Genomic DNA, 13,338 nt, shown 5'->3' with positions numbered 1-13,338 from the left:
TATATATTTGAATTAACCCCTTTTGTAATTTATACTAAACTATATTCATATTAAACATATATTTGTAACATTTTTTTTTGTTGGATTTGAAAGAAAAACAAATGAGGGAAGAAAGATGAATGTTAGAGTGGGGGGGGGGAATAATTAAACATCAAAACTTGCTGGAAGTTTTGATGTATAATAAATCTAAAAGGGAAGGGGCTGTCCACACACACACTCAAATGTTACAAACATACCTTTTGGCTCCAATAATGTTCACATATAAACAGGTAAACATGGGCATAACACAACTGATGTTCACACACGCATACAAATGCATTCAGGCTAAGAGTTTGCATGCATTTAGTCATGCTAAATATTAGTGCAAAGGTGAGCTAACACCTGTGCTCAAGTGAGTGTTTATGTTATTCTGAGGTGGATGATGGAATGTAAAAAGAAGGAGGGAGAGGGCCCATCATCCCCGTACCAAGACCCTGCTGCAGCAGCAGCGGCAGCCAGATCCCCCCAACACCCGCACAGTGGCAGATAGAGAAAAGCCATCCGCTGGGTGATCACATCCGCTACCCAGCACAACTGCCACAGGGGCCCAAGTAGAGCACCCCCAGCCCCAGACAAGCATCCCATCACCACCCAGGAGTTCTGAGCATCCCCCCTCCCCAACCCCAGGCACGCGCCAGAGCCCCCCAAGGGAGACCCGCCCCACGCTCCAGGCAGCCTCTCACCAAGTCCACAGTTGGTCCAGAAGAGAGCAAGGCAGGGGCCGGCCACCCATGCTCCGGAGTAGGGCACCCAAGAGAAGTGGGGGTCCACAAGGAGTGTTGCAAATATGGCCCGACCAGGCTCACCCACAGTTGAACTATTGGAGAAAGCCGGCGCTAGACGGCAAGGACCAGAACCCACAAGGACACGGACACCCCCATGCTCAGATGTGATGTGATCCCCGGGTCATGGTCTTACCAGGGGTTCTTCTTTTCTGACTCAGTATGTCTTATTATCCTGGAATTTTAGAATACTCGACATGTATGGTCATTTTTTTTGTAGTTTAGGTGTAAAGACATAGCTGTAAGTTTATTTTTAATGGTTGGACTAATTAAGCTTGGATCAGCATGCCCATTGCTTTGTGTTTTGCTGTAATATAACATCAAAATCAGATGCCAGGATACCATATAACATATAAGCGCACCTTCAACATATACCATTAAAAAAATGTAAATAAATAAACAAACAGTACCAAAACCAGAGTTGAATCTGAATTTATTATCTGCATTACATTGTTTTTGAGCAATGTTGACTAGCTAGTTAAAAAAATACAGTACATTTAACTTAAACGTCATAAAGCATTTCTATGGCATACAAGAATAACTTTCCTAAAATGTACATCTCTACAAAGTGTTTACAAATATATGCAAAAACTGAAAGAAAAGTGCAAAAAAACCAAAAAAAAAAGTCAACGAAGACGGAAAAACAGTTCCCCACCAGTGAAACAAAATTGAAAACACATCAAACCAAAAACAAATATACTTCATATTCTCATCCCGGGTTTGCTGCCATCTCCCGACATTTTCTCATGTTTTGATACGTTTATAAGGTTTTTTCAAGCAGTGAGCAAAAGGAAAATCTATTTTTTTTCAAACATTCACAGTATTTTATTTACTTTTTGGGGAAAAATATTCTCTAAGTTTGAATAAAGACATTGTATTTTCATTTACAGTCAGTTTTGGCTCATTGCCATTGTCGTTTGACAATGTTTTCAATTTAGTGTGTCACATTAGCGTCTGTAGATCCCTGAAGTTGATTCGAGAAAAACTGAAACAGTATTGAATGTTTTTATTTTAAACCAATGCAGCTTATTTTGTGTGATCAAGATGAGTCAGTAGCGTTTGAGAATTTAACATTTTCAACCGATTTCTAATTTGCGTCCAAGGAAAAAAAAGTGCACCTGATACAGTACTGTAACTACAGCTCTCCTTTGTGGTCCTTTAAAAATAAAATAAAAAAAAATAATCACATAGAAAAAGGGGTTCTGTTTGTTAAGATGAACATTTTGCCCACATGTCATTGCATGTAAAACATTTGAAATTTATTCACAGATTTTAAACAAATACAACTCCTAAACAGCAGCGCTGCAGCAAATCAGCATGTTTTGCATTTTTTAAAGCTCTTTTAAACCTATTGGTGACACAGTTGTTGGGAAAAATGACTTAAATCACACAACTAACATACTGAGGTCTAACTGGATTCCTACTAGAGCTGCACTCTTTTGTCAAGTGACAAACTAAACCAAGCAGAATGTCTGAAGGCTGCAGGTTTTACACTTTAAAGCTGCTTGTATTCACAAAAAAGTACATCTTCTAACCATATTAACTACAAGTGAAAGTACAGTTAAAACACCTTAAGAGCAAAACCTTTGGGAAAACTCAAACTATTGACAGTCAATTCTCCTGCAGATCTATTTTAATGATGTTGGATGCTTGCATATCAATGTGAAATGCTGAGCACAGGAAGAGACAGACCAATTCAACAAAACCAGTTCTCAAGCCAATTATCTTTACCAGTCTCACACATAAAGCAGTGTCTAAACTTCTGATAATAAAGATAGCTCAGTCACTTCAACTATTGTTTGTAAAGATCTTGTCATCTTGGTTAGTAGTGCTAAGAAAGCTCATGCTTAGGCCTGTGCACTGCAAATATGGCTAAGAAATGCTCAGGAGTTGTTTCTTAAAATGTGCTTTTCTTGCTTTGTCCCTTTGTTGCTATGTGCTGTTAACATGTATTTTGGACATCTTCATGCAAAGCTGCTGGAGCTCAGACACTGAAACTTCTCCCTCAGAGACTGAACAATGTTCGGTTGGTTCTGCTGCGGCTCGCTCCACAGGTACTTCTCTAGCGGTTTTAATGGGTCGCAGGTTCGGACAGGTGTGGACGGCAGACTCAAAGACTGGACAAGACTCCGATTTTGATTGGGAAGGGCCGCCGAGCCAGCATTACACCGGTTCCTCTCTGCTTCGCTTTCATCCTCTGAGCGGATCTCTACATAGTCATCATCATCTTCCCCATTGTCTTTGAAGTTGGCCAGGTAGTTTTGGGTGGCGTTGAGTATGCTGAGAGCAGAAGCACGGTTCAGGACCACCACCTGTTGGCCGTCGTGTAAAGTGAGATCTGAGCGTCCCAGGGTCAGCTGGTCTGGAAGGCTGCTCTGTCGACCGGTGTGGCCCAAACTGGGACTGCGAGATCTGTCTGTGGTTCTATGCATGGATAGTCCATTACATCCAAGTCCAGGCTGGGTCTCTTGCTGCTGGCTGACCAGAGAGCTGGTTGAGTGGCACTGTATGGGCTGGGAAGACGTTCCATTAAAGGAAGGATGTCTCTTGATGGAACTGTACACATGCTCCTCCTTCTCACTTGGTGCTGACAAGCATGAGCTCCACCTTTGAGGCGTTGGAGCACTTGGAGAAGAAGGAATGGTTTTCAGAGAAGGGATGGAGCAGGAGGAGACAATCCTACGCTGAGGGCTTGTAGATGTTTGATCGTCCATCCCGTCGCTGGACGAAGACACAAAGCTTGCCAGCTCCCCATTGCTGTAGGTGGAGTGGAGCCAGTCCTCATCCAAGGAACTCTGAGTCACAGATAGTGACAACGATGGTCCTGAATTACCGATAGGCTGAGTGGAAGAGGTTTGAACAGCTTGTCCAGCAGAGTCCTTGAACATCACCTGGTCATAAAGCTGGGAGTACTCAGCTATTCTTGCTCCTGAGAAGAGAAAGCAAACAAGTCGATCTGTAATTAATATAGCTGATACCATAGGCCACCCTCATTTCTCAAGAATCTGACACAGATACTGCCCTTGATATGTGGTTTGGGTACAGGCCACTTGTGACCTAACCCAGTTCTCTTTTTAGGAAACTAATTTAAACAGCCTTACATGTCTTCACTAGATATAGTTAAAGTATATCTCAAATCGTTATCTGTTATGTACAATGAGATTCAGACTTTAGATACTGATGAGATAAACCTGGAAAAGTACTCTTAAAGCATAACGAGAAAAAATGTAGGGTTACCGATAGCTGCACCTCCTTGTTTCTTTTCCTCCAATATGTCTGCGAGGTCTTTCTGTTTTTTCTCCATTCTGGCTCGACTGCATGAGTCCCCAGGGTCCATGCTCCTCATGCGTAGAAGCTGGTTGGCTTTCTTGATCTTCTGGCTGTACTGCCTTGCCATTAGGAAGACACGACTCTTGGTTTTGTCCATCATTTCCAGAGGAAAGTCTATAGACTCACCCAGCAGGAGAGAGGAAGAGGCTAAAGGTGAGTCCAGACCTGCTAACTCCCCCGGAAACAGACTATGAATGTCCCTGATGGTGCTGTCTCTTTGGGAAGGGCTATGCTGTGGAAGTTCCACCAGATCATCATCCTCCAGGCGGAAGCTGCCGCTGCTTAGACGGGCTAGTCTGTTCCGAATGCTTTTCACTGTGCCTGGTGGGGGCTCTGGGGGGACTGGAAGGGGGCGGGATGCTGGCGTTGAGTTGTGGCTTTCTTCTTCAGTGGAGCCTTCATTTTGGAGGTCTGGGAGCCTGAGAACAGGGATGGTAAATGATGGCGTGGAGGTGACAGAAGGGGGTTTGGACTGATGAGTTGGGCTATTCTTGGCTGGAGGGCTGCTAGCTTTAGAAGTTTCTACAGGGGGGTTCTTTTTGGGGCTATTTTTACTCGGTGAAACCTTGGATGACTCACTGGCACTCACAGGAAAGGCAGCAGGAAGTCGGTCAGCCTTTTTCTCATTGGTTTTGATGTAGTTTTCCAAGTCACTCCAGATTTCATCAACTTCCTCAGACATCTTGTCTCCTTTCTGCGCTGGCTTTGCAAAGATCTCTGGGGAGGAGGCGTAACAATGATCTGGCTGAGAAGAGCTTGAAAAAGAACGGGAACCTTCTGGTCCTTCACTGTCACCTAAATGGAGACTCTCCTCTGACAAAGTCCCCGCACAAGTTTTAGTTTTCGGATCTTGTTCCAAAGACAGTAGACTTGTGTTACCTTCATTCATTCCTTTAAGTTCTATTGATGGAGGTTCCCTAAAACAGATGGTGTCGTAGATATCCTCTTCCACAATTTTCAGCTCACATGACTCATATGACTTCACCTCCGGCGCAGAAGACCGATTGCTCTCCGATGAGGAGTCCGCTTCATTCAATGGCTCTTTGATGCTCGAAGGACTTTGCACTGTTTCTGCTTGTGTGATTGCAGAAGTTTCTTTCTGTTTCTGAATTTCTTCAGGGTCCCTTCTGATGAGGCCCATACTCCTCAGGTCCTCATAACTGATATTGTCATATACATTCTCTATATCATCTATGGTCAGTTGCTCGGCTGAAGAGGATCCAGACATTTCATTGCTGGATGATTCTGTGTTAATCACTTCTAAATTGCACCTGTCTGCCCGTTCTTCTTCAGGTCTTCGAGTCTCTGTTGCCTTTTCTCCTACGCTGCTGGCTCTCCGCAGGACTCTGCTGCTATCAGGCGGAGGGTCAACTTGCACAGTGGGCACCTGCTCAACATGCCAACTGCAGGGCCGAGCTGTCCGAGGAGACGAGGAAGTTTCGGACCTTTCTGCAGGGGGCTCCGGTTCTGGTGCACTTTGCTCCGTAGGAACAAACATCTGATATATGTCTTCATCCTCATCATCAGGCTGCATTGTTCTCTGGCGCGTAGGGAACATGGCCCGGCGAGCTCGATGGTCAGCCCAGATATTCTTCACTGAATGGTCACTTTCTGTGACTATTACAGATGGGATCGGTGACTCCGGAGGTTCCTCTGTCACATGCTGCGTCCTCAGGAGTGGTGGGTGATGACTTACTTCTCTTACCAAAGATTCCCTGGCTCTCTGAATAGAACGACAGCAGAAGTTATGTGTGGCTGTCATCCTTCAAAACATTTAGACTCTTTAAAACTTTACTATACTTCTAAACTGCCACAAAACGGCTGTGAATGACTGCACACCTGAAGGTCTGAGGGACTCATGTTGAAAGTTTTCCATTGGTCAATGCTGTCAACAGATGCTTGAGGGTTCAGCCTCTTTCTGCTGCTTTTGCCAGGAATGCGTAGCCTCTTTCCACCACCCTAAAAAAACATTTTTGTATGATCAGCAGCAGGAAAACAGAGGACTTTATTTGAAAATGTTTTCCTGCCAGCGGTGTAAGTGTTGGAACACAATCCAAGGACTCACAGGACCACTTTCATCTTCATCGTCAGCATCCTGTTGATGTGGCTCCTCCCCTTCCTCCCTGTCACTGTGCTCATAGTGATCTCCGGGATCGAGGGACTCCTGAGATTGGTTGATAAGGCTTCGACTGCGGCCTATAGTGCCCAGAGCCAGCTGGGACACCGGAGAAAGTAGGCTAACTCCTAAGCTTGTTCGCTGGGAAAAAGAAAAGAATAAATAGATTTGGGGGGGATAAGCAAGACTATAATTTCAATTACCGGTAATTGAAAGAATTTTTGGGGGATTGTGACTTACTTTTTCAGTGTCGTTGTTGACAGCATTGTGCTTTGCGTTCTTCAGTAATTTGCTGAGGGGTTCTGGGAACATAACATGTTAAGGTCACCATAGTTCCACCTTTATCTTAATAAGCCATTGTGACCTGATGTGTGTGTGTATATATATATATATATATATATATATATATATATATATATATATATATATATATATATATATATATATATATATATATATATTGACAAGAGATTTGGGTATTTCTCACCTTTCCTGCGTCCTCTACGAGGAGTGGGGCCTTCTTTGGTTTGAGGAGAGTCCTTCTTGTCTCCATCAGGGCTGTAATGAAATCCAGGGTGATCTGAAGCAGAATCACAACAGATCACAACAGTTATTTAATCCATTTGTATAATTATTGTATAAAGTCAATACATTTATATAAAATTAAATAAATCAGCACTTACGTATTGCATCCATTTCTAAAATTGCCTGTTTAGCCTGCAGTGCAAAAAAAACAAAAACAAAAGTGAGCTTGATGGAATTTCAGGTGAGGATACATCTCAACACTGGGTGGTGCTGTGCTACAGTCTCCATCTGTACTATTGCTGGAGAAATACATCACATTGAGGTTCAATTTGGAGATGATGCACCTTATTTGATTTGTGCTTTTATCCCATCAGCTGTACAACCTTTTGGGTCAAATAAAAAAAATTCTGATGTCTGATCGAGATTCATTTTCTTTAAATATATTTGGATGTTTACATTTTCATCCCAAAATACACCTGCAATAAAATAGTTTTGCTTTTTTTCCTCATTTTTAAGTATGTTTTGAGTAAACGTCCTAAACTGGATTCTTAAAAAAGGATTCTAAAGGAGTGACATGTTCACAGCATCCCACTCAAACTTTGGGATAAGATCCACTTACCTTGGCAGGAATTTTTGCAGGATGGTTTTCAAGTATGAGCCTTTTGAGGTGTAAGATCCACATGCGCTTGTCTTGCTGTGATTTGGCCTGGGATCAGAGCAAGACATCACAGTGAGGATTATGTCATACGTGCACTTTTACTGCAGCTCAGAGGATTGGGCTAAATCCTTTAAAATATGGCTTTTGTACATCGAACATATTAGATTTTCCTTTTTAATGCTTCCTGAAAACATGGTGGCTAGGTAGCAACAATGAGTGCCTTTGGCTTTAAAACACCCAACATGTCCGAACAGCTCAGTAAGGTGAGCCTAGATGGGCTGCAAAACAATAAAACACCTGCAAACAATCAGAACACTTTCTGACTCTTGCTCAATGCTGCTGGTAGCTACAGAACCGTTTAACCCTGTAATTAGTTCAAACATTGTTTAACATTTGTGCACGGTCTCACCTGCACTGTGTGCTGTAGTTTAGGATTCTTGTAGTGAAACACGCTGAAACTAAGCGGCTCTTTTGGAATAACTTCAACAAGCATCAAATTGCAGCACTGCAGGAGGAAGGTTGGAAATTATGTTAAAGAAATTTGGTTCCAGAACTTTTTTAAACTATGTGGCACCTTAAAATGTATGACTGACCAAGATGTGAGCCTTGTATGTATATGTTTCTTCTCGCTTCTTTGTAATCAACAACAGCTTGTCAAACAGAAAAAGGGTCCTTTCATTTTTGGCTCGCTGCAGACGAAACGTTCCTTCAAGAACCAACTCCCCGTATCCAATCAGATCGGGCCCTTTCCAGTTGGTCAGAAGACTCTGGATTTCCTGCACAATGACATTAAGAAAGAAGAGCTAGTTAACCCCAGTTTGATTGAGGACAAGAAATCTAAGAATGAAATGTAAATGAGAGGATTTTTAGTCTGGTTAAAAAAAAAAAAAGATAACTGCAGCGCAAATGGAAAACAATTTAAAATCTTTTGCATTTCTTTGAATGTCTAAAAACAAGTTTCACATTTTTGCATGTATCAAATAGTTTTCAGTGCAGCTAAATTAAGTTTTTTGCTTTTATACATCTTCTTTGTGCATGGCTAACATTTGTTTAAAATCTAGAAACCAGCAAATGATATTGAGCCATTGAAATGTTGCCTGAGTCAGACGCTTGAGAGAGTTCACACGACCGTTCTAAGAACTGGCTGTATGGAAAAAAAATGTCAGTTTCTGTTTTGACTAATAAAAGACTTGATGAGAGTGTGGGAGCGCTTTTTGCACCTGCAGTCTAACTGCATGCTCATGTTTCCTCTTCATGTCGTTGATGTGCCAGGCCACTCTCTGCATGGTGTCAATGGCTTCCTGCACAACCTCATGGGTCTCTGTGTCCTTCTCCATGTGGTTGGCTATCTCCTGCACAGACAATCCACATTTGTGCTCTGCATGCAGACACACTTGCTATCCTGTTTCAAAAAATTAAAGTGTTCACAAAGGACCATGCATACACTCAGAAACATAGGTAGGAAACATTGAACAGACATACTGTGCACCATATGTCTGTGCATTTGACTACTCCATTCTGGCTTGAGTTGGAGGTGTATCACACTGATATGGACAAAATCATTAGCAGGGTCTAACAGGAATGCGTCTGCCTTTTGCACAGTAAAAGGTAAATTTTCTCTGTGTCAGCATTTGCATGCAAAACAGCCAGCGGGCTAACATACATGCAGCAAAAGGTGGTACTTGAGGATCCGTTGCACCGGCTTGAGCAAGTAAGAACCCAAGGGTAGGGCGTGTCTCAGGGATTCTTGGCGCTCGCGGAAAAACTTGGCCAACGCCTTGTTCCTCATGCATTCTGTGAGCACAGCCACTGACCTGCGAAGACAAAACACAGTCAAAGAAATGTCAAGGATGTGCAGTAAATTATTATCTGACAGCTATAAAAAAGGCTTGTAATGTAAGCTTTTACCAGTTCTAGAAAGGAAAAGTTTCATGTTATTGGTTCAGAAATTGCTATGCTTTTTGCATAAACAATGTTTATATTCGGACAATTGTGCATTGTGCTTTTTTTGAATTCATATAGTTTGGTTTTAAATCAGTTTATAAAACTTTAGGATGTGCAAATGCATTTAATTTACACTGATTGGCAGCTAACTTCTGTAGTTTCAACTCAAAAATCATTTTCAGAACCAATTTTAGTAATGGTCAATAATGATATTGATCACCCACACATCTCTGTACATTAAATGCATTTAAAAAAAACAGCAGTCCTTTACAGCCTTTTTAGAACTGGCTCAGTGGAGCTGGTTTGCTGTGTGACCTACTGAAGAATAAAGAGCTTTTATACGAAGCTTAGAGGCAGTGAGTGCGTGCAGAGCTGAGCAAGACAGAAAAAGACAGTTGTGAACTTGAATCATTCTTCTGTGTCTTGTGTGTGTCTGGATTCCAGCGCGGTTCCACACAGGCCTCACATTGTTCTGGAGGAAACCCGACCTTAGAGCTCAGTATGACCATGATGCATCTACGGCCTCTGTGACTGTGTGCTTATATGCAACTATCTTCCTATGTGTGACCTTGGTGGAGGTCACCAGCTGTGGAAGAACGACTTCCACAAACAGCTGACAATGTCTTCTTTTACTCATGAAATCTACATTAATGCAGTCATGATGAACCCACTGTCCTGAGAAGTGACTGTCTAATCAAACACTGCAGATAGAGAGAGTTCCAGGTCACTTTGATGTAAATGTATAACCTTCTTTCATCACACAGTGTACAGACTGACACAATAATTCCTGATATTACTCCTTCCAGGAGTCCACACTGCTCAGACTGAGCAGAATAAAACATTAACAGCATTAGGTATGATAAGGTGACAGTTTTAATAGCTTGTCTGTCAGCGTGAAAGCTGGAAGTACAAAAGAGTGGAGGACAAAAAAAAATGGGAGCACAAAGCAGAAAAAGGAAGCACAGGGACCCTGAGGCACAACTGACAGTAGACGCTTCGACTCCTGCTGAGGAGCTCTCCATAGAGCATGTCAGGCTGTCAGGGCGGGCAGAAAGGTAACGCTTTGATCGACGTGCACAATGGAGCTATGTGAGACGCTGGGAAGGCAGTGTGTGGGGATGAGCTCATGATGGGACCACAACTGGACAGATAAGGCAACGTCTCAGATATGAACACTGACAGCGCTCTTACCGTGGGTAGTTGGTGCAGTACTGGGTATAAATGTGGAACTCTTCACTCTGGAAGAACACGAAAAACAGAGTCAAGTGTGGGAAAGTAGCTGAGATGTGTTGCAAAATTAACTGCTATTTGTCACATGTTTGAGATGTAATCTGATGATTGCTGTTAAGCTTTCCATACAAGAAAAAAAAAAGACATAAAAGAGGGATGGCTAGAAGAACAAGAACAGCGAGAAGAGAAAGAGGTTGGTTCCATCTAAGAGTGCAGTCATATATTTTTTGTTTGGGAACAAGTGGAAGGTGAAGTCTCACAAATGCAAAAATTATCCGTAATTGTTTTTTTATAAGCTTCAAAATCTTCAAAGATTCAAACAGCTGTTTCTGTCAAATCAACCATACCCTTCAGTGAACCAGCTTTTCTAAGCCCTCTCTGCTTCTCTTGTATTTTCTTGCATAAAAATGTTGAGACTTTAATGAACTTAAACTTTCTGGAAGCTCCATATAGAGTAAAAGACCATTCTTGTCATGCAGGTTCCACTGCAGTGAGTCATGCACTTCATTTTTACTGTTGCACAGTCTGAGCCCACAGACAAGGCATCCTCTCTCCTCCGATCCTAATTGAAAATCATCACTGTAACTTATGATTACTGGAGCCCTGGTCTTTAATTCTCCGTTTATCCAAACAGCCCTTCGCTCTGGGATTAAATATACCTTCATACCACACAGCTGCCCCTGTACTGAGACACACTCCCCACCTTGCATACTTCCTTCAACATCAAAGCCAGCGTGACTTATCAAAGCTGGAATTAACCTCTTTGATCTCATATCATCCAGGATTTTTTTTAGAATTCCTAAACACATGTTTTCATCTTTATTGATAATTTTTGGACATTTCTGTCTGGTTTCTTTGGCCTCAAGATTAACCTCTTGTTGCATAACATGAAAGTCAAACAGGAGTCCATAAACAGTGGAAGAGGTTTTGGTGGGGGATGTCTCGGATGCGGAAAGCGTTCACAGGAAGCAACGTCGTAAACACAAAGAGCAAATCACAGAAGTCAGTTCTGGTTTTGGTCCTCTTTTATCTTTGAGCAAAGACAACATCTACGTCCACACAGCTAAGTGATTACAAACAGTGTATCGCAGCAAAATATACGCACACACACAGAAACGGTTCGCCTGAGGTGCTCCGTGGGAACTTTCCTAAATTGAAGAGCAGAGCTCTCCTCCTCCTCCTCCTCCGCCTCGTCTCCAGCCGTCTGCCTCCACAGACCTAAACACAACCAGATGTGCCACCATCGATTTTTGATGAAACACACTAATATCGTTGTGCACCAAAAAGTCAAGGCCGCAAGAACTTAAGCTGGAATACAGACTCTGCAGTACAGCAGCCTTTGGTTCTAACCATCAGACCTCATGTCTATAATACACTTTCCTTTTAGAAATATACGAGATCTGCATCATATAATTTTCATATCCAACTTCTAAAAGTAAGCTTTCAACTCTGAAGCTCCCATGAAAGTGGGATGCAATAAAAAAAATACTTTCCTCCAGCAGCTAATTTCTAAAAAAAACTCAAAAAGAAATTATTTCTGGATTGATCTGAATCACTTCATCACTACAACAAAACACTTTTAAAATAAGTTTGGATTAGTGACACTGAGTCAGCATGCAGGAACGGAGTGTGGCAGATCACGGGGAGCCCAACCAACTTTCAGCTCTTACTGTAATTGCACTCTGCTCTTTAGTCAGCATGTTGAAACTCATAAAACACTTAAAAAAAGCTTACTCAACACACAGCACGGCAAGGGTACGGACAGAAGAACATGGGGATGAATGGGCAATTATCTAAATGGCAAAGATTTACAGCTAACTCTATTTTTTTTCAAATGCTGTGATTCTTGGCTGATGACACACTGATGAAAATGTGTCTGTGGATGCACACATGTCAGTTTTTAATAAAGGACAGATTTTGTGGTGGCTTTGTGCGTTTTCAGCAACAATGACTCACGTATGCAGTGATTAAAGACGCTCCAGTCGCAAACTTTTCAGCAAACCTGCAGCTTTAATTAGGCTTTAACAGTAAAATCTCAAGGTAATATCTCTGATGTACTCAAAAGCTATCCATTCTTCCTTCCAATCTGCAGTCCTTTGACTGAAACCGTAGATGACAGGAGTGTCTGGACTATCCAGGCAGTTAAAAGCCGCACATGGAGCTCCTTGTACTGTCAGGCAGGCTGGGTCATGTGGAGAAATCAAAGAGCTGCTTTTTCCCGACAAGGGTTGGCTTTCTGAAGTTTCAGCACACACCCATTTCATGGGTGATTTGACAAAACAAATCGAAAATGCTAATAAACATTTATGACGGCACTTTCTGTATCTAAACCTTTACCGTTTCAATTTTTGTTTCCCCCAAACTTACATTTATACTTAATTACTGTACTTCCAATGAAGATGGAACTTCAGAGACGTTCATTTAACTAATAGATTGAATCTGCTTGATAACCTAATCTGACCCCTGTATATCAAGACTACCACATCATGCAGTCATCAGCATTCAGAGATACAGCCTCTTCTTGCATCATCATAACATTAATCAGCTGATTGCAATTTGCTCCTAAACATGCTTATTTCTGGCTCATGGTTAATTGCAGAGTTGTGGTGTGAGCTGCAAAGGAATCTGTATGTCTGAACAACAACGACAGCTGTATTTAGTCTGAGACTTTTTGGGAGCGTAAATGGTCAGACAGTTGCTCTGTGGTAGTGGGT

At 42.1% G+C, this 13,338-nt stretch overlaps 1 protein-coding gene across 2 annotated transcripts in view; it reads right to left on the bottom strand.

The window, feature by feature from the left end:
• Positions 1 to 1,237: 1,237 nt before the first annotated feature.
• plekhg1 (pleckstrin homology and RhoGEF domain containing G1) overlaps positions 1,238 to 13,338 on the bottom strand; it is a 35,127-nt gene continuing 23,026 nt past the window's right edge. For both annotated transcript variants that reach the window (XM_011491597.3, XM_004083584.4), the window contains exons 5-17: positions 10,586 to 10,632; positions 9,114 to 9,264; positions 8,671 to 8,802; positions 8,044 to 8,226; positions 7,860 to 7,955; positions 7,412 to 7,498; positions 6,951 to 6,984; positions 6,755 to 6,847; positions 6,508 to 6,569; positions 6,217 to 6,408; positions 5,991 to 6,110; positions 4,059 to 5,874; positions 1,238 to 3,750 (exon numbers count right to left, since the gene is read on the bottom strand). In XM_011491597.3, the coding sequence (XP_011489899.1) occupies positions 2,786 to 3,750; positions 4,059 to 5,874; positions 5,991 to 6,110; positions 6,217 to 6,408; positions 6,508 to 6,569; positions 6,755 to 6,847; positions 6,951 to 6,984; positions 7,412 to 7,498; positions 7,860 to 7,955; positions 8,044 to 8,226; positions 8,671 to 8,802; positions 9,114 to 9,264; positions 10,586 to 10,632 (3,978 nt within the window). In that variant the 3' untranslated portion in view covers positions 1,238 to 2,785. The remainder of the gene's footprint in view (positions 3,751 to 4,058; positions 5,875 to 5,990; positions 6,111 to 6,216; positions 6,409 to 6,507; positions 6,570 to 6,754; positions 6,848 to 6,950; positions 6,985 to 7,411; positions 7,499 to 7,859; positions 7,956 to 8,043; positions 8,227 to 8,670; positions 8,803 to 9,113; positions 9,265 to 10,585; positions 10,633 to 13,338) is intronic.

The sequence above is a fragment of the Oryzias latipes genome, chromosome 24 (genome assembly GCF_002234675.1).
Source record: "Oryzias latipes chromosome 24, ASM223467v1".
In the NCBI taxonomy this organism is placed as follows: domain Eukaryota; kingdom Metazoa; phylum Chordata; class Actinopteri; order Beloniformes; family Adrianichthyidae; genus Oryzias; species Oryzias latipes.
The sequence above is the reverse complement of the archived record's forward strand: the minus strand, read 5'-3'. Positions and strand labels throughout refer to the sequence as shown.